Source organism: Medicago truncatula, chromosome 1 (assembly GCF_003473485.1).
Source record: "Medicago truncatula cultivar Jemalong A17 chromosome 1, MtrunA17r5.0-ANR, whole genome shotgun sequence".
Classification (NCBI taxonomy): Eukaryota; Viridiplantae; Streptophyta; class Magnoliopsida; order Fabales; family Fabaceae; genus Medicago; species Medicago truncatula.
The window spans coordinates 40,679,728-40,698,344 of NC_053042.1; the positions used below are offsets into that span (position 1 = coordinate 40,679,728).

Sequence of the window (18,617 nt, forward strand, 5' to 3'; positions counted from 1 at the left end):
TCGGTCAAATAACTACGTTAATATTTTTATTTTTTATTTTTTTATTTTTAATACAAACAGTTTTTAAATGACCAAAAAAATATTCAGGGATGACATTTTTACTAAACCAACCTTAATAACTATCTGTGTTTCCCACAATCTTAGAGTGCAAATGAAGCTCCACCGATCTCCTTAGCTAACTTGTGCCCTTTGTTAGCATTCCATCCAAAGCTCTGCAACATAGGCAAAAGCAAAACCCATTGATTTAGAGAAACCATATAAACTGAGAGGATCTTAACTCAAATTCAATGACCATTAGCTCCATGAAGGACACCACAACCAATCATGATTAAGCCACGCCATCAATGTTAACTCTATCCCATATATAAAAACATTTATAAACTAAAAAGAAACAATTTATAAATAATTTTCATAAAATGAACTGAAATAAAATAAATTGGATAAATAAAGTATAATGAATATTGTCCCTGTCAACATAGTTTAGTTGGCAGGGATAATATATTGTTATATGTAGAAGTTGAAGTTCGAACCTCAGACACCTCATTTATTCATCTTAAAAAGTGAATTTTAGTCATTATATTACTTGATAAAAAAAAAATATAGTTTCATTGAATTTGACTTAGTTGATAGGGATATTACGATATGCAATGGTTGGAGTTCGAAACTCAAAATCTCCGTTTATTCACCTCAACAAGATAGAATGACATGTATATTTCTAGCCACTATACTCTTCACAAAAAAAGTAAAATTAAATAGTCATTTTTTCACCGGTAGTCATCTTCTTGTTTGGTCCCTATTTTATTTTTTTTGGTATTGTGGCCCCTATATATTTATACCATTATACAGCGACAATACAAAAGTAAATTACTAATTAACTATTTTTTAATTGTATATTTTTCTAGGCAAAATTACACTTAACAAATTAAAAAAAAAAAAATTAAATTGAAATTGAAATCTATGCCTAAAATAAAATATTAAATCATAGTAAAATGCACTTTTAATCTCTAACATTTAGAATAATACCAAAAAATAAATAAATTTTTTAATTAATTAATTAATTTGTTTTTTAAAAGATTATTATTATGTTAATTGTTATGCTAGTTTCCCTCAAATTTATTAATTTGGGTAAAGGGGTTCAATCCACATCATCTTCCTCATGTTAAAAGGAAAAGAAAATGCGCGATATATATGATTTGAAGTGGAATAATTGACGATTCCCCACTGACACAGGGCAAGATAATTGTTTGCAGCAGAAACAGGTTAGGATTAAAGGAGAAAGCAATGGAAAATGAATCATCGGCTCCCAATTCGCATGATTCCATCTGCCCAATCTGCCTTGGACCCTTCATTCAACCTTCCTACCTCGATCACTGTTTACACCAATTTTGCTTCAATTGCATTTTACGCTGGATCAAAGTTGTTTCTGGAAAACACTACCATACTCCTCCACCTTCTTCTTCTGTTAAATGCCCCCTTTGTAAGGTTTGCTTATTTCTCTCTCTCCACCTTAGTTATATTAGTAATTTCATTTATCTATCATACTAATCTCTATGATTATGCAGACAGATAATTTTTCTATCATACATGGAGTAGATGGTACTTGCTTTCAACGCCATTATATAAATACCAATCTTCAAGATGATTGGTTTGTTTCACTATCACTTGCTTTTATTTTTAAACTATCTAGTACAAATTATTACAATCATTTTATAATTTGCACTTATATTTGTCCTTGCAGTTTTGTTTTGTCAAGAGCACACAGATATAGATTACAATGCTATTATACTCAACAAGGTTTTCTACTCTACCACCTTTCATTTAACTAATTTCTTACTGTTGTCCGTGTCATTTGATTTGTATAGAATATTTGATATACTTTTAACTCTATGCTTTATTTTTACCTTTTTTGAGTAGGTTGCGTGGAAGATATATTCAATGTATTACAATATTGGAAATCTCGTAAGTATAATCAGCAAAACAACTGGCTTCAAACTTGGTTAAGACGGGAAATTCAAGCTCTTACCCAGGTTAGTTAATTTGTCAGATTAGTGGCTTGTTAGTGTATTCGCTTTCATGTCGGTGTAAATTGTTCACATCCTAACCAGTTATATACTATGTGGATTCACATCATGTTGCATTTTCTTGGGTCCTACTGTTTGCATGTGTCTAATTATTAGTGATTGCATTGTCCTTCATAACTAGTATCACCAATGTAGTCAAACACAAGATTTTAAGTAGGAGTGGCAGGCTGTTGAAAGATCATAAACATGAGGGTCTTAACACGATTTGTAAGACAGGGTCGTAACACGCACATAAAAATTATAATACATGAACAAAATAACTTATAAGCAGCTCAAAAGACATATTCCATAGAAACAACTCCAATGGCCAGCCTAACTCGTTTCTTTTACACGATCCTGGTAGCAAACTCTCTATCCTGACCACAAAATCTGCAAAAACAAACTTTTGTGAAATTGCAGCACGGTTGAGGAGCCATGGCACGTAAGATCATACAATCCTATGACCCAGCATTCGACCTTGACTACACTGAGTACCAAGGTTATTACTATCTTTTGATACAAAATTGAATCCAATTGATGTGAATTCCTAGCGTATATATATTTTGGATTTGAATCTCATATTGAATCCTGATAAATCTCGATTCTTTACAATGAATCACTACCAAAAACTAGTTTACTGTAATCTGCCACTGTTTTTGTTGTTGTTGCCGTTGTATAGTCAACGACTTTTTATTTGTCATTTGATTTATGACTTGAATCTTAAATTGTTGAGATTCGTATATGATATGTAAGCTTATAATTTATCTTATCACTTGTTTTTACGAACAATATCATATTTTTATTAGTAATGTATCTTATAATTCATAATAAGATTCGATTCACAATATGGATCTCGATTTGTTAACCATGAATACTACTTTTTCTTGACTCGTACTTCACTTTGCTTAATCTTTAGGAGGAGGATGTTGACATCATTGTGCACCATATATTTGGTGTGGTCAAAACATCATGGACAGGGTAAGTTTCTTTATGCATTTTAAGTTGATATAATAGTATAAAATTATTTGAATATGAAAAAGAGTGATGTTCTTGTTGCTGTTAATTCTTATTCTCCATTAGAGAGCAGAAGTCTCACATAAAAGAACCTGAAAAGAAACAGGAGGAGTTCATGATGTCAGTCTCTGAAGCAGCTAGGCCTTTCCTGGGAGCAAGAACCGACAGATTTGTGTATGAGATTCAACTATTTCTTGCTTCGGGATTGAATATTGAAGCTTATGATGCGGTTTATATTCAACGATTAGGATGGAGCTCACCCGGGGAAAACACTGAAGTTTCTCAAAATGAGTTGGTTGATCGCACTACTGTGATTCCATACCTGTACATATTTGATGATGACTCTGATGGAACTGAGTAGATTCCTTTTTGTTCTATTTTTCTCATTTGTTTGTTGTAATCCTCGAAAGGCGCGGTGGTAAATTTTACATATATGAAAGAGCGATATTATGGGTTAGGATCCTCTCTAGTTACAGTACAGTTCCCTGTCCAAGGGCCTGAAGTTGTGAACATAAACTTTTAATGGGTTGGTATTATGTAGCAACAATTTTTACTGTCTTGATCTTATGGAGTTCTAAGTTCTAACAAGATTGCTGGAGGATTTATTTTCCGCTATTGAATATCAAAAGCCTGATTCTTTAAGCTTTTACCAGCTAGCTAACAACATTTGTTTATACATCAATTTAGACTTTGGACTTATTTCAACTTCACAAAATTGGCTTATGAGATGAGAATTGACTTAAAACGGTTGGAACGTTAAATGAATAAATTATATGTAAAAAATGCAATAAGAATAATAATATGGAGGAAAAAAGAAACGTAAGTGTTTGGAAAATGAAAATAGTGTAAATGAGTAAAAAGTTAAAATGAATGAAATAAAGAATAATATGGAAAAAAACGCAATATCTTTGTTGGATACACAGAAGGACAAAGCAATTGGAAGGTGACTGTGTCACTGACTTTTGGATTGGCCAATCAAAAATTAGATGTTTGGCTATCCTCAAAACTCAATCATACGGGCAGTGAAATTTGTACTGAGAAGAGAAGCTCCTTAATCAATCATTGTAAGTTTGTAACCCACAACACAAGTGAAGAGGCACTGCTGTTATCATCTGTGAGTGGTTGAAAACGTAATACAGTAGACATGGAAACAGCCTCAGACTATGGAGCATTCATGGAGAAATTCATTTTACCACCAAATTCTTCTTCCCCTGATTTTCCTCTGAATTCACTCACCTTTGCAGTCAAAGACATGTAAGTTTCTTAAGATTTTCGGCATCAAAATTTTCCTGACCTCAAAGTTTACTTTTACTTCATTAACTCGGTGTATTTGAATCCATGTATATTGAACTTGATGAAAGTTTTGGTTTGCTTTTGTCAAACAGATTTGATGTGAAAGGGTATGTAGCTGGATTTGGAAATCCTGATTGGGCAAGGACTCATCAGGCTGCTACTTCTACTGCTCCAACAGTTTTGGCTATCCTGAGTGCAGGTGCCACTTGTGTTGGTAAAACTGTCATGGATGAAATGGCTTACAGGTTCGGTTTTTTCTTTTTCTGTTGGTCAATTTTTTCACTCAGCCTAAAGAATGGTCAAGTTTTATAGTCTTTCTTTAAGCATTGTTATATAATTTTTTATTTTTATTACTGAGCATTATCTTCATGTTGTAAAGGACAGCTTTTATCTCTAAATGACATTTAATGTAAAACAAATGATGATTTATGCTCACTGTCATACTTATATAAATTCCGACTTGCTTGTCTAAATCAAGTTGGAAGTTGTACAACTAATTCTCACTGAAGAAGTAGGTTATGTTGAAAGGACAGGTTCTTCTAAATGTATTTGTCTCTGAATAATGCCACTAAAAAGTATATCTAATCTTTAAATTTCTAAGTTAAAACTATGATTACCTTTGGATCTAATCACAAGGGTGGTGGATACCTCTATACTTGCTCATTTTACTTATAAGCTTATCTGTAGGTATTCTTTATTAGGTAAAATATGAACCGAAGAGTAGTTGTATCTTTTGGCGTCGGGAATGTGCATATGTTAAAAATGGTACTTCTGTTAATTGTATAACACGGTACTCTGCTCTGGCAGTATAAATGGAGAAAATATACACTATGGCACGCCTAGAAATCCTTGTGCAGAAGACCGAGTACCTGGAGGATCTTCTAGTGGCTCTGCTGTTGCAGTTGGTGCAAAGCTTGTGGATTTCTCTCTAGGTCAGCAATTCATCCATTTCATTAGTTGTTTTGAGCACCACTCGGTTAATAATCAGAAGTATTATGTTTTTCCTTTAAATGTAGGAGACTCTTCTCCACCATGGGATTAATAATCTTTAGTTTTTGTTAAAATCATAGGAACTGATACAGGAGGAAGTGTAAGAGTTCCTGCATCGTATTGTGGGATTTTCGGTTTTCGTCCTTCTCATGGCAGAATCTCCAAATCAGGAGTTGTTCCAATGGCACAGAGTTTTGATACTGTTGGTAATAATCCACAATTTTGGTGGCTCTATTAAATCTCTTTTTTTTGGGTGAATTCATTGTTCTAGAGGATATGGAGAATGACAGTCACACTAACACAGTAACATTGACAGCTATATAATAGTACTTTTCATAAATTTTATTTTAAAACATAGAAGTATTGTTCCTAATGGCATCAGTTTTATATATTTTCTTGAGGAATTTAAAATTTAATTTTCTGTTTCTCTTAAACTTCACAATGCTTGAGAGATTCTTTATTCAATCTGATGCTTTAAAACATGCATATATAGTAAATATATGCATTTTCCTTCGAAAATGTAGCTTTTCAAGTTGTTGAGCCCTTATTCTCTAGATTGATATTCTTATTCTCATATTCACATCTAGGATGGTTTGCTAGGGATCCAAAGATTTTAAGTGCAGTTGGACATGTACTTTTGCAATCGCCACGCATCACACCCATTAGACCTACTCAAATTATCATTGCAGAGGATTGTTTTCAGCTTTCAAGTGTTCCTTTCGATGTAGTTTCACGAATTGTCATCAAAGCAATACAGAAGTTATATGGAGGTAAATGCTTGATCATATGTTTTTCTATTAATATCAATTCAGTGTAAGTATATGTTATTTATAAAACAAAATTTGAATGTTTCATCTCCATAATGATGTTTGATATGTATTTGGAACGATTTATTTTACTGATAATTTTCGTTGCTGTATACACTACTGCAGATGGTTTATTAAGGTATGAATTCCTTGGTGAGTATGTGAAGGCCCAAGTTCCGGGTTTGAAGCATTTCATGAGTCAAGAGAAAACAGATCAAATATACAACATTCCATCACTGGCTGCACTTTCAAGTGCCATGCGATTGCTTCAGAGGTATAGCATACTACTCCATCCCTACCTTCAGCAAAGATGACTTTTATTCTTCTAGTGATTGTGGATGTTTCCTTTGGTTTAAATTTAAGTCCTTAATTTTTTTACTATTTGTGACGTAGGTATGAATTTAAGAATAACCATGGTGAATGGATAAATGCAGTCAAACCTGAGTTAGGTCCGGGAATTTCAGAACGCGTATCAGATGCCCTACGCACAACAGAGGAGAATATTGATATCTGTCGTTCTATAATAAGGGAGTTGCGTGACGCTCTTACTTCTCTTCTTGGGGTATTTTTCTCTCACACACACCTTAATCATGCAAAGAAGCAGATTTTTTGAATCCTCAAGACATACTGATAAACAACAGATTAACAAGATTTAACATATCATATTAGTTATTCATTTTAGATGTAACCAAATCACTGCTCCTGATACAAATTCACTTTTTAGTCTTCAAATAAATTTCTAATATGCATGTTATTTTTCATAGATCAATCTCACTTTTGATGTATATATTTGAGTCACTTTTAGTTTACACATTTATTTCAATAAGTCTATTCATTTGTCAAATTAAAAATTACACCATACCTTTAATTTTTGGTATCTAGCACATATGCTTGGTTGTAACATACAATTCTGCATATGAAGATTGTAGTTTCACACAATGAATCTCCTTTATGCACCATTTTCACGATAAAAATTATAGTAGTTTTGTCATCAGTAAGTTAGTCATAGTATACCTTCTTCAAAAAGTTATCTTCATACTACTTATGAAGAATTTGAATCAACTATTCTTTGTCTTCAACTCATTCCAGTTTATGTGAAAATTTCAGGATTTCGGTGTTCTCATGATCCCCACGGTTCCAGGTCCTCCACCTAAACTACAAACAAATTCATCTGACTTGGAAATTTTTCGCGCAAGGGCTTTTAGCCTTCTATCAATTGTTGGAGTTTCTGGATTTTGTCAGGTTGTTCCTATGTTTGTTTGTGAAACACTTCAGACTCCTATTTCTTCATTATTTAAGTATTGACCTTTTTTCTCACAACACTTTGCAGGTAAGCATACCACTAGGGATGTATAATGATCTCCCTGCATCAGTTTCTCTGGTGGCCAGGAATGGTGCAGATGAATTCTTGCTTCACCTTGTGGAGAGTATTTATGATAACATTGAAAAATAGGAACCAGCAAAGCTGACAGGATAATTAAATTACTTTGTTTACAACTGCAAGGGAAGTAATTGTAAGCAAATTTTTATACTCAACTTGAAGTGAAGATTTTTTTTAAGTCTGAAAAACTTTTGAGCAAAAGACATCTTTTAGTCAGTCATTTTTTGTGTGCATGTTTGAGCAATCAATTTTGTGACTTCTTAGTGTGAGTGTCAAGAATTGCAAAGCCAAAACATATACGCCAAAGTCATGACTTACAGTTAGTATTTACTGTAGTATCAAGATCAGTAATCTTTTGAAAATGTTAACCGTGTATATATTCTATAACAAGAGTCAATTCAAGAAGTATTTTGATCTTAATACATAATGATCTGCATATACTTTTACATACATTTCACCAAAAATACATATTATAGGTTTCTACATTAAAAACATACTCCTCCCAAACCCCATCTCTAGCAGCTCAGAGGGGTTAAGAGAGTTACACATTTTGTACCATACTACACTACTATTCTACTGCTGTTTCTCCATTCATATAATAATATCACTGAATCTTCAACCATTCACCACAGTTCCACCTGAAAAAACATGTTAATCATAATCAGTAAACTTCTCCAATTAATTAATATAGAAACATTAGAAACAAGAATTTAAGTATGTTAATTACCATTGGGGTGAAGGACTTGTCCAGTAAAATAAGAGGAACATTGGTTGGAGGCAAGAAAGACATAGGATGGAGCAACCTCAATAGGCTGACCAGCTCTTTTCATAGGCACTTGACCACCAAATTGAGCAGTTTCTTCCTCCTTGAAAGATGCTGGTATCAATGGTGTCCATATGGGTCCAGGTGCCACTCCATTGACCCTTATACCCTTGCTCACCAGCTGAAGTGATAGTCCCCTTGTAAATGCCACAATTGCACCCTTAGTAGATGTATAGTCTAGTAGTTTTGCATTGCCCTTGTATGCATTCACTGACGTTGTGTTAATAATACTGCTCCCTTCTTTCATGTGCTTCAGTGCATGCCTGCATATATTTGCTACAATTGATATATACTTGATGTTTACCGATGAATAAGCAACGTCGTAGATACTATGAATTAATCAAATATAACCACATGTGCTGGACACGTAACATAACTTTTATCAGAAGTGTCGGTGTTACAGACCTGGTCATGAAGAAATATGAGAAGATATTTGTTCGGAACACCCTCTCTAGCCTTGACTCATCAATCTCCTCAACTGATGAGCACTCATATTGCTCAGCAGCATTGTTAACAAGAATATCAATGTGGCCATAAGCATTAACAATCTCATCAACCACTTTCTTGCAATTCTCATCAAACCCTAAGTCAGCTGCTACAGCCATTGGATCCTTAGCATCAGCACTTTTTGCATTCCTTAACATTTCTAGTGTGTCCTTTGCGTCCTTGTCTTCATCACCCTTTACATATGTGAATGCAACCGTAGCACCTTCTAAGGAAAATAAATTGCATACGGCTCGTCCAATTCCAGAGTCACCTCCTGTTATTACAGCTACCTTACCCTGAAATTTAACACAAGAAAAATAACATGTATAAACAAATTAATTAAGTGTTTATGTACATGTATTTATGTATAAACTATTTTTTGTAAAATAATTTGATATTTTTTAATTTTCTAATTAATTATGGATTTTTTTTATTAGAAGATGTCCAGGACATATCATAAGTTGTTTATATAAACATTCTCAAATAATTTTATTTTAACTCAAATAATTACCAATCCAAATATTATAAAAATAAAATAAAATTAATCAACCCAATGATGATCCTCAAAGTTACTATTAAAATAGGTCTATGAACCTGGTCATATAATAGTAAATCAAATAAATGATTATTTTGATACTCAAAATTATAAGCAACAAATACAAAATCCTCAAATGGAAAAAGAAATCTTTCAAATTAAGAATAATTTTCACATTTTGTAAATAAGGTGATTCAAAATGGTGAATATATACTTGAAGTTTGTTTGATGGCTTGTAGTCAGGGCAAGTGAATTGAGGTAGTGGATCCATAACATGTTCCTTCCCAGGTTGTGTGTCTTGTTTTTGTGGGGGGAATTTCTGTTCACCGGAAGCCATTCTTACAAACAAGATTTTGGGAAAAGATATGTAAGGAATTTTCTGAGTTGATGGAATAATTGGAAGAAATTGAGTCTTGTTTTTGGAAGGAAAATTACACAAAGTGGATATGGTTATTAGTGATCTTGATGATGAACAAAGTGTGCGGTTAAACGTATAGTGCGTAGTGAGACACTTGAACATATTGCACGTGTAGCATGGCACTTAATTATCAAAGAAGTTCTTATAAGGATATGAATATGCCACGTGTTAGACATTGGCAAAGAGGTGTTGACGTGTCGTGTGGTTCGAATGTAGTGGACTATATATACATGTGTGTAGAAACTAATTTATCCATAACATTTTCAAAATATTATAGGCTAATTAGTCCCCCTTTGTTTTAGGAATAAGCTAATTAGTCCTTAGTAAGTTGATACACCTGACAAACTTACAATGTAATGTGTTTGTCATGTCACAGTCTCTAATGATATAAGTTAGAAGAGAACCCATGTGATATATTTGTAAATTAGACTGTCACATATTTTAATGTCATATAGCATCTGATGACATGAGTTAGAAGATGAACATGAACTATTTTGAATGAACATATTTAATAAATGTATTAAATTGTCAATTTTAAAAGATAGAGGTGGGTATATTATATATACGTATATTAAGTTAGTTTTCATAAGATTTAGCTTAAATACCTTCTGATCTCTTTTATTCGAAACAAAAGTGAAATATTATTTTTGTTCTTTTTATAAGAAAATTGATTAAATTTCAAGTATGTTTGAAGCTAAATTTCATTTGTACCCTTATTTATTATAAGAGAATATTAAAAGTAAGTAAGTTGGTGGAATAAAGAGTAATTAATTTAGGTATTCATGAAATTTTTTAAATGTAGAAGTGTATTAAATAAAGATGACTATTTTTAATGTATTTCTTTGGTCTTGATATTTTATGCTGTCTTATGTTTTAAATGTAGTAGTTTCAAGTATGTTTTATGTTTTATTTCCTTGGACATCTGTGTTTTAATTGTTTTAATACTGAAGACTTCTCTAATTTTTTACTCCCTTCGGTCTCAAATGTAGGAAAAAAAACAAAAAAAATTATGGTCTCAAATGTAAGAAAAAGTATAGTAAAAGCAACCTAATAAATGCTACTATTCCAATTTTACCCTTGTTAAAAATCACATTCTCATAATTCAAAGCTGCATGCTCCCATACTGTTTCACGTTACCCTATCTTCATGAGTTCAAAAGTCACTTTCTTTTCATACACGTGCACAGTAATTATTACTTAAACCCACTCCATCATTAATTATTACTAAAACATGACAAGGGTAAAATTGGAAAGTTGTATATTTTTTAACATGACTTCAATGTAATCAATTCATTTTCTTAATTGGTGTTTTTTTTTTTTTTGTTCTACATTTGAGACCGGAGGGAGTACATGTTATACGTTAGAGTCTGCCACAAGAAAGAGGAATGTGGATTTTTACTTCAAAAATTGACTTCATTATTAATCATTGGAATTTCATTATACTTCATTATATGTTTAGTAAATGAAATAATTTTAAAATGCATGATCCTTATCTTGTCGGCACCAGATTTCCTAGGAGCAAGAAGAATAATAGCAGCATTAAAGCCCCTCTAGGCTCTAGTTACAAGCAAAGTAGCCATAAAGTGAAGAGTCCCACCACACCTTTACTTAATTACTATATTTCTCAATACCTCTCCGTATGAATAATTTATAACTTCACTAAAATATATTTTGCTGAGTCCTCATTTTATTCTTTTTCCATTCTCCAGACCAACGTTTTTTCCACCATGGGTTTATATATAATGTGTGATGATTGTCTTCCACATTCATATATATGATTATATTGTAGTTGCATATATAGGCCTTTATTTAGAGGGTATTTTCCACTCCAATCCAACAAGTTCTATCAATTTAACTCCATGTTGCATTCTACTACCATGTCCTCTTTCAAACATGGTCTTGGTCTCTACCTTCTTCTACTTGTCTTTTCCCACATCCTCCTTACAAGTCCAGTGACTTGTGCCTGCGGAGGTAATACACTACAGTGTCATGCTTGTTTAATTAATTACTAGTTTAGTCCTTTAAATTTACGAAATAGCAATTTAAGCTCCAAAAAAATATAAAGTCTAATATGTGTGTTTTTTTCTGTCTATTTTCCATGCAGAGAAGGAGAAGGATCTACTTCATGACATCAACACATACAGAAAAGTTCTAAACCTTCCTATCCTAGAGAAAACTGACAAGCCATCTTGTTTAGCCAACAAAATTGCAAATGATCTTGAACATAAACACTGCGAAGAATTTCATAACTACTACCCAAATATACCCGGTAAAAATCCCAAAATTCCTAACTTCGAAAAGAGTGTTGAGAAGTGTAAGATCAACATCAATACCACAAAAGATGGGGTCATTATGCCAATGTGTGTGCCTAAATTGGACCAAGATGATTTGTTTTCTAATTATACTAAAAATAGTCACTTTACAAAGTATTTAAATAATTCAAAGTATATTATAGCAGGGGTTGGTTCTGAAGATGATTGGATGGTTCTTATTATTAGCACTAACACAACTTCTGGAGATTTTTCTTCTGCTAATTCTTTGCTTGTTGGAGCTTGGAAGGGTCAATGGTTGTTGATGACTACATTCTTGAGTGTGTTTGTTTTTATGTTCAACTAAATTGATTTTTCTTTTTTGTTTTGTTTCTTGTGTGCTACATTTGATGGAATTTTCTCTTTTTATTCACATATATTTCTTTGTTATTGGATCAAGATTTTTCTATTTTGTATTTCTTTGTATATTGGATTTGGAGTGTTCTTTATTATTTTTTATGAGCAAGGATTTGTCAATTTCAATCATTTTGTAAATGTGTTGATTCATGATATGCTATCGCAAATATCAATGTACTTGTAAGGGGTCGTATTGATATTGGGATTTGTTTGCTGATATTAGAAAATTATAAATTGTAACCGCATGGTTGATGATGTAAGTATATCTGTGATTTTTTTTTTTTTTTTTTTTACAAAAGAGGGTCAAAGGCCCAACAGAGAACTAAACAATTAATTGAACATGTCTAGAAAAATAAGTCTCAAAAGATCATAAAAAAGAAACCTATGAAGCTTACTAGGTGGAAACTCCAATCTAGTAAAGAAACAACAAAAGAGTCTAAAGAAAGGTTAAAGGTCGCCAGCCAATCTGTACAATGATTATCCTCCCTCCAAGTATGACGAAACTGGATATGCCAATCTAAAGCCAAAAAGTTGCGAATACGCCGCACCAACGTGGGAATGACTCCACTAAAGTTACAGCTACCAGTAACCATATCAATAAGAGTTTTAGAGTCGATTTCCACATTAAGATGTTCTCGCCAAGTCATATCCAAACCAAAGTACATGCCCCACAATTCAGCATGAAGCGCATCACACACTCCAACCTTTCCAATGTAGCCTTTTAACCATCTTCCATCTGATCTGCGAAAAAGGCCACTACACCCTGAATTTTCTCCACCACCTTTGCGAGCACAGCCCTCATTATCTGTGAATTTTTTAATTTACATCTAAGTGAAATACATCTTGTCAAAAAGTCTTAGTGGAATACATTTGTGTTGCCTATTTTTAAGGATTGTGATTAGGGGATTATGATCACTTCAATAAAACACATCAGGACGGTTTGATCTTGATTGAACAGTCCAATTTCTATACTCAAATTTGAGATTAACTAAGAATTATCTGTCTAAATTTGTTGACTACAGTCAAACTTCACTAATATAAATCCCATCTGTACACAAATCGAATTGTTATTGTTTCAGTTTCTTGTCCCTAGTTACTTCTCTCATACTAATTGTCATTTATATAGCAAATGTCAAATGAAATAGGTGAAGGGTTTTATTTTTTTTTCACTTTTAATAAAGATAGAGGAATTAATAAAATCAATCAATATCTTAAAAGTTTTTTTTTTAGCACAAATTTAAAAACTAATATAGAAGTTTTTTTTTATTTTTAAAATCGCGCATTCGGTATCTTAAAAGTTTAAAGTTGTATTTTCAATATAATTTTCATTTTTAAACATGGTATCCGATCCAAAAACAGACTAATTTGAGGAGAATAAAAATTATCTTTTAATTTCTTTCTAATGTTTGGCAATTAAGCTGAAGCTATTAAACGTTTAGTTGCATTTTGTTCCTTGTTTGATAAAATTTTAAAAGAGGAAAGCAAATATTCAGAAAGCCTTGATCCTCAACATGATGGGAATAAGACGGGTTGGGTCGAGTTTTGCTTAAATTAATAAGGTATACGGTGGATCATTTACAATATTGGTCTATGTTAGACATTTTTAATTAAAATTAACAAAATATGTCCAAATTAACTGATAGAGACATATTTAAGGATCAAAACAGACATTTTATTAACCAGGGGACCAAAACAAAACTAAAATATTATTTAGAGGATCAAGGCTCTGTTTGGTAAAAATAGCGGATAGCTGATAAGCTAGCTGGTAGCTTTTAGCTGATAGCTTTTAGCTGATAGCTTTTAGCTGATAAGCTAACTGAAGTGTTTGGTAAAAATAGCGGTTCAAAAAATGACATAAAGGGTATTCTTAATTCATAATAAAAATTATATCATTAATTTAAGTATTTGTAATTTTGTAAACTAATTTTTCTTTAAAAAATACTTTAAATTTATTAATTTAATATATCCTATGTATTATAAATTAAATTAAATTTTATTCACTAAAATTTTATATTATATTTATTATCATTTAAGTGTTTCTACTTTATAAAGAAAATAACATTTACCTCAAAAACAAAAAAAAAAAGGTAGCACTAATAGAGTAATACTAATAAAGAGAATAAAGAAAATAACACTTACCTCAAAAAAATAAAAAATAAAGTAACACTAATAGAATAATAGTATTTTGTTTCGTAAAAAAAAAAACGAAGGTATATATTTTTTCAAAAAAAAAAAAAAAAGTCAGCTGATATATATACAAAAATTAGAATAAAGGGATAATAGTCTTTATTACGTAGCTTATTATAAAAATTGTAATAGATAAAAATACAATTTAAATGAAATAATAAGGGTAAAATTGGAAGAAAAAGTGAGAAGCTATAAGCTATAAGCTCAAACGCTACTTGGAATAGCTTCTGAAAAATAGCTTATAAGCTCGTGAAATAAGCTATAAGCTCATGGAGAAAAAGTGTTACCAAACAGAACTTTTTTTGTCAAACGAGCTTATAAGCTATAAGCTAAAAGCTAAAAGCTCTTTTTTTGGGTTTCCCAAACAGACCCAAATATGCAATTTAGTCTTTTTTTACACAGTGATCCAATTAAATTGTATTATAGCCACATTCAGCATGGTTTTTGCTAAATTTCCTCTCTCCCCTTACAGTTGTTTTTTCAGCGTTCTTCTGTTACCCACAAAGCATCCCTCTTCTCCAACCTTCTCCACTTCCATTGTTTTTCAACCCTTCCCGTTTCTATGTTCTCAATAACTCCCTGGTATAACATAGTTTCTGCATTTTTCTTTTACAACAAAAAGTTTAACAAACTAATACTGCATTGCATCTACGTTGAAATTTTTGTTGAAATGTGAGATCTAGAGGGAGAATGTGAGATCTAAAGCATGCGTTACACTGTCAGGGCACATGCAGTGCACTCTTATTGCTAACTCTTCATGATCAATGTGTAAATAGATAATTGAGTAACTTAATTCCTTGTTTCTTTTTAGACTCTATTGAATAACTTATTTTTTTGTTGCAGATAATTGCATTCTATTCACTAATTCAACCATGTCATCCTTCAAACATGGTCTTGGTCTCTACCTTCTTCTACTTGTCTTTTCCCACAGCCTGCTTACAAGTCCAGTTGCCTATGCCTGGTTTGGCCGTCGAGGTAAATACAAATTTATTTGTGTCATGTTGCATTTGATTTGCTATCATGTTGCGTGCATCTGGTTTATAGTACTGTCAAACTTATTGAATTTATTTTAAAGATAACTTAGTCTAATGTACTTAGCATTGATGGAAAGTTGATTTTTAGATTATTTGATTTTAGAAGTTATAATTTATTCTCCCTTCCGATTAGGCTCCAATGATTTCTTTCAAATTCTAGAGTTCATAATTAGTATAATAACATCTTGCTCAAAAATAAAAGTATAATAACATCTTCTATGCAACCAGCTAATGACTTTCTGGACGTAAATTCTAATCCCAAACTTTCATTGTAACTCGAGCCAAATATTTATTTTGTTAACAGCTAAGTTATTGGTATTCAAGTGTAATTACCAAATATTGTGAAGCCTATGGTTCTTTTCAATTTCCTTTGGACAAAACAACAATGAATTAGTTTTTTTCTTTAGGATTGGTGCCTTTAAAACACATTTTAAGATACCAAAGATATAAACTATCTATTGAATACTTTGTCAATTTATTTCTCAAAATTGAAATTTAGAATTAGTGTGTATATATAATATAGATATTATGAAGATGAAAAAACAGAATCAAATTGAAACGAACCGTATACATAAAATATGTATACAATGAGACAGAAATATGTTTGTTGTTTTGCTAATTGATTTTTTAGAGTAGTATTTTTATATTTTTAATATATTTTCTATTTCTTTACAACAAAAAAAAAATAGTTTGTTTTTAGAAAATATTATTTTTGTGTTACTTTTCTTATATGAAATGCCTGAATTTAATTTTAGGCTTCTGGTGGATACCTTGGTGGAGATGGGGGGATAAGGAGAATGATTTACTTCATGACATCAACATTTACAGAAAAGTTCAGAACCTCCCTATCCTCGAGGAAAACTACGACGCATCTTGTTTAGCCATCAAATTTGCATATGATTTAAAAGATAAACATTGTGAAGACTTTCATGATTTTCATCCTTTACCCAGCAGAAACCCTAGCATTCCAAACTTCCAAAAGAGTGTTTGGAAATGTAACATCACCATCAACACCACAAAAGATTGGGTCCTTATGCGAGTTTGTGTGCCTGGATTGGACGAAGATGATTTGTTTTCTAATTACACTAGAGATAGTCACTTTACAGAGTATTTGAATAATTCCAAGTATACAACAGCAGGGGTTGGTTTTGGTGGTGATTGGAATGTTCTTATAGTTAGTACCAACACAACTTTTTTAGATAACAACACAACTTTCGTAGATATTTCTTCTGCTAGTTATTTGCTTGATGGTTGGCTACTGATGATGGCTACATTCTGGAGTGTGTTTGTTTTTCTATTCAACTAAACTAATTGTTATGTTTCTCGTATGCTGCTTCATTTGATGGAATTTTCTTTTCCTTTTTATTCACTTATGTTATATGCTATTGACTCACATTACTACATGCTTTGAAAATTCAAGTTCAAACCTCCAAGAGTTTGGTCATAGATGATGGATATTGCCACAAACACAGTTGGTAATGTTTTGGATTTGTACTAAAGTCATGACCACTTAATATCTCTTTATGGCATCTATTCCATTGTAAACCACAAACCTGAGTGTCTGTCTATTCCAAGCCAGAGTTGCTATCTTTTGACTATGACCTTCAAGATTTCTACCTGGCTTGGAAGTCTTAGCATCCCAGAGTTGAAGTTGAGAGTTCACAAATCCTGTTGCCACATAATCCCACAGTCACTTTTAACAACTTAGATAGATACATCCGTGGTAACTGAGTTCCAAAAGTATAATTATTTTTCCTTTTGTTTAATACAGTTAGTTATTCCAAATTTAAAACACTTGCTCATTCATCCTTTCTAAAGGAATGTGGATATTTAGCTATATTATGATTTACTTGGAAAAATATGAGAATGCTTAAGGTACAAATGAACTTAAATGATCTCAAAATAAAATAAAATAAAATCGTATTACATCAATTTTTGCCTTCTTCCTCAAAGAAACCCAAATTATTGTAATTATGGAAAAACAAAACTTTACTAAGTAGCAGACATCATGTTCACATAAAGAAATTCAGTATTTCGAATTGATAATAGTTGGTGCAATTGATCTTTACAAAAAACTATATTGTGAAAACTTCTGATTTTACTGATTTGATGGTATGAACATTTCTATTTATATTTGCTCCTCACCAACTTTTGAAGGATACAAATCACATAATTAAAGAGAAATCTACAAAGATTGACAACCAATATAACTTTCAATTCCAGATCAAAATTGTGTCGTTTACAGAAACACGTTTCCTTTAATTGTTGATCCAAAAATAACGACAATCCAATAAAAACAACGAAGTTACATTCACAATCCATTCTAGATGCAGAGCCGTAAAACTGAATAACTAAACCCAAAAAAGCACTGATAAGTTGATCACTTGCAGAAAGTGAACAAACCGAAATAAGTACCAAGCTTCAATCGGAAGAACCGATAAAAAACAAAGAACACAATACATATACATATACAAAATAGTGAAAAAGAGAATGAGAACCACAGTGAACCCAATACATAAGTCTCAAGGAATATCTTCCCAGCTTGTGAGAGCATGTGTGTTTACTTGTCCTGCTTTGAGGTCAAGATCAAGACAGCCAGTCAAATGTTACAGAAAACTTCTTGCTGATATTTTTCCAAAATCCCCGGTTCATGTGTTATCATACCTTTTTTTAATGAGTTTTAGCGAATGATTTAAATTTGAAAATAGGAGTAATTGAATGTAACCACGTGTGTCGCACATTGGACATGCATTCGATTTGAAATGTTTGTGCTGATGCTCTTTTTCAAAACCATTATGATCCAATAGAAAAACAAAATGTTAGTAGGCAATGTAGTATTCATAATGCTGTCTTATTCTAATTGCAAGGTGAAAATTGTTTTTCTATCCTCAAAGAAAAATTGAAGCTTGTTCTTCACTGATATAG

The 18,617-nt window shown here is 32.0% G+C and overlaps 5 protein-coding genes across 6 annotated transcripts; 4 read left to right on the forward strand and 1 right to left on the reverse strand.

Moving 5' to 3' along the window:
- Positions 1-1,131: 1,131 nt before the first annotated feature.
- Positions 1,132-3,684, forward strand: LOC11406437 (uncharacterized). Of its 2 annotated transcripts, none has more exons than XM_003591044.4 (6): positions 1,132-1,482; positions 1,563-1,645; positions 1,739-1,794; positions 1,915-2,027; positions 2,977-3,038; positions 3,141-3,684. In XM_003591044.4, exons 1-6 carry the CDS (start codon positions 1,282-1,284, stop codon positions 3,433-3,435), a joined length of 810 nt encoding a protein of 269 aa, XP_003591092.2. In that variant the 5' UTR covers positions 1,132-1,281; the 3' UTR covers positions 3,436-3,684. The 2 variants fall into 2 exon arrangements, with proteins under 2 accessions (XP_003591092.2, XP_024638312.1); XM_024782544.2 differs by having other exon boundaries at positions 1,135-1,477.
- A 304-nt stretch (positions 3,685-3,988) lies between these two features.
- LOC11406438 (amidase 1) lies at positions 3,989-7,936 on the forward strand. Its single transcript, XM_003591045.4, has 9 exons — positions 3,989-4,328; positions 4,460-4,612; positions 5,175-5,299; positions 5,438-5,563; positions 5,945-6,127; positions 6,290-6,437; positions 6,557-6,725; positions 7,271-7,405; positions 7,494-7,936. Exons 1-9 carry the CDS (start codon positions 4,219-4,221, stop codon positions 7,614-7,616), a joined length of 1,272 nt encoding a protein of 423 aa, XP_003591093.1. The 5' UTR covers positions 3,989-4,218; the 3' UTR covers positions 7,617-7,936.
- A 5-nt stretch (positions 7,937-7,941) lies between these two features.
- LOC11405925 (glucose and ribitol dehydrogenase) lies at positions 7,942-9,900 on the reverse strand. The gene is made up of 4 exons (XM_039829387.1): positions 9,603-9,900; positions 8,773-9,149; positions 8,272-8,630; positions 7,942-8,182 (listed from the first exon to the last, which is right to left on the reverse strand). Exons 1-4 carry the CDS (start codon positions 9,723-9,725, stop codon positions 8,160-8,162), a joined length of 882 nt encoding a protein of 293 aa, XP_039685321.1. The 5' UTR covers positions 9,726-9,900; the 3' UTR covers positions 7,942-8,159.
- Positions 9,901-11,478: 1,578 nt separating this feature from the next.
- LOC11407486 (uncharacterized GPI-anchored protein At3g06035) lies at positions 11,479-12,668 on the forward strand. Its single transcript, XM_003591048.3, has 2 exons — positions 11,479-11,776; positions 11,910-12,668. The coding sequence occupies exons 1-2, from the start codon at positions 11,665-11,667 to the stop codon at positions 12,419-12,421; spliced, it is 624 nt and encodes a 207-aa protein (XP_003591096.2). The 5' UTR covers positions 11,479-11,664; the 3' UTR covers positions 12,422-12,668.
- A 2,422-nt stretch (positions 12,669-15,090) lies between these two features.
- Positions 15,091-17,040, forward strand: LOC11406439 (uncharacterized GPI-anchored protein At3g06035). The gene is made up of 3 exons (XM_039829400.1): positions 15,091-15,240; positions 15,502-15,633; positions 16,448-17,040. Exons 2-3 carry the CDS (start codon positions 15,531-15,533, stop codon positions 16,996-16,998), a joined length of 654 nt encoding a protein of 217 aa, XP_039685334.1. The 5' UTR covers positions 15,091-15,240; positions 15,502-15,530; the 3' UTR covers positions 16,999-17,040.
- Positions 17,041-18,617: the final 1,577 nt, after the last annotated feature.

Excerpts from the sequence above, each read along its gene's own strand:
- LOC11406439 (XM_039829400.1), top strand. The coding sequence starts at position 15,531 with ATGTCATCCTTCAAACATGGTCTTGGTCTCTACCTTCTTCTACTTGTC. Across the intron at positions 15,634-16,447 it reads TGCCTGGTTTGGCCGTCGAG|GCTTCTGGTGGATACCTTGG; the intron begins GTAAATACAAAT and ends ATTTAATTTTAG.
- LOC11405925 (XM_039829387.1), bottom strand. The coding sequence starts at position 9,725 with ATGGCTTCCGGTGAACAGAAATTCCCCCCACAAAAACAAGACACACAA. Across the intron at positions 9,150-9,602 it reads AGCCATCAAACAAACTTCAA|GGTAAGGTAGCTGTAATAAC; the intron begins GTATATATTCAC and ends GTTAAATTTCAG. Across the intron at positions 8,183-8,271 it reads ACAAGTCCTTCACCCCAATG|GTGGAACTGTGGTGAATGGT; the intron begins GTAATTAACATA and ends ATGTTTTTTCAG.
- LOC11406438 (XM_003591045.4), top strand. The coding sequence starts at position 4,219 with ATGGAAACAGCCTCAGACTATGGAGCATTCATGGAGAAATTCATTTTA. Across the intron at positions 6,438-6,556 it reads GCCATGCGATTGCTTCAGAG|GTATGAATTTAAGAATAACC; the intron begins GTATAGCATACT and ends TTTGTGACGTAG. Across the intron at positions 6,726-7,270 it reads CTCTTACTTCTCTTCTTGGG|GATTTCGGTGTTCTCATGAT; the intron begins GTATTTTTCTCT and ends TGAAAATTTCAG.
- LOC11406437 (XM_003591044.4), top strand. The coding sequence starts at position 1,282 with ATGGAAAATGAATCATCGGCTCCCAATTCGCATGATTCCATCTGCCCA. Across the intron at positions 1,483-1,562 it reads TTAAATGCCCCCTTTGTAAG|ACAGATAATTTTTCTATCAT; the intron begins GTTTGCTTATTT and ends ATGATTATGCAG. Across the intron at positions 3,039-3,140 it reads GTCAAAACATCATGGACAGG|AGAGCAGAAGTCTCACATAA; the intron begins GTAAGTTTCTTT and ends ATTCTCCATTAG.
- LOC11407486 (XM_003591048.3), top strand. The coding sequence starts at position 11,665 with ATGTTGCATTCTACTACCATGTCCTCTTTCAAACATGGTCTTGGTCTC. Across the intron at positions 11,777-11,909 it reads AGTGACTTGTGCCTGCGGAG|AGAAGGAGAAGGATCTACTT; the intron begins GTAATACACTAC and ends TTTTCCATGCAG.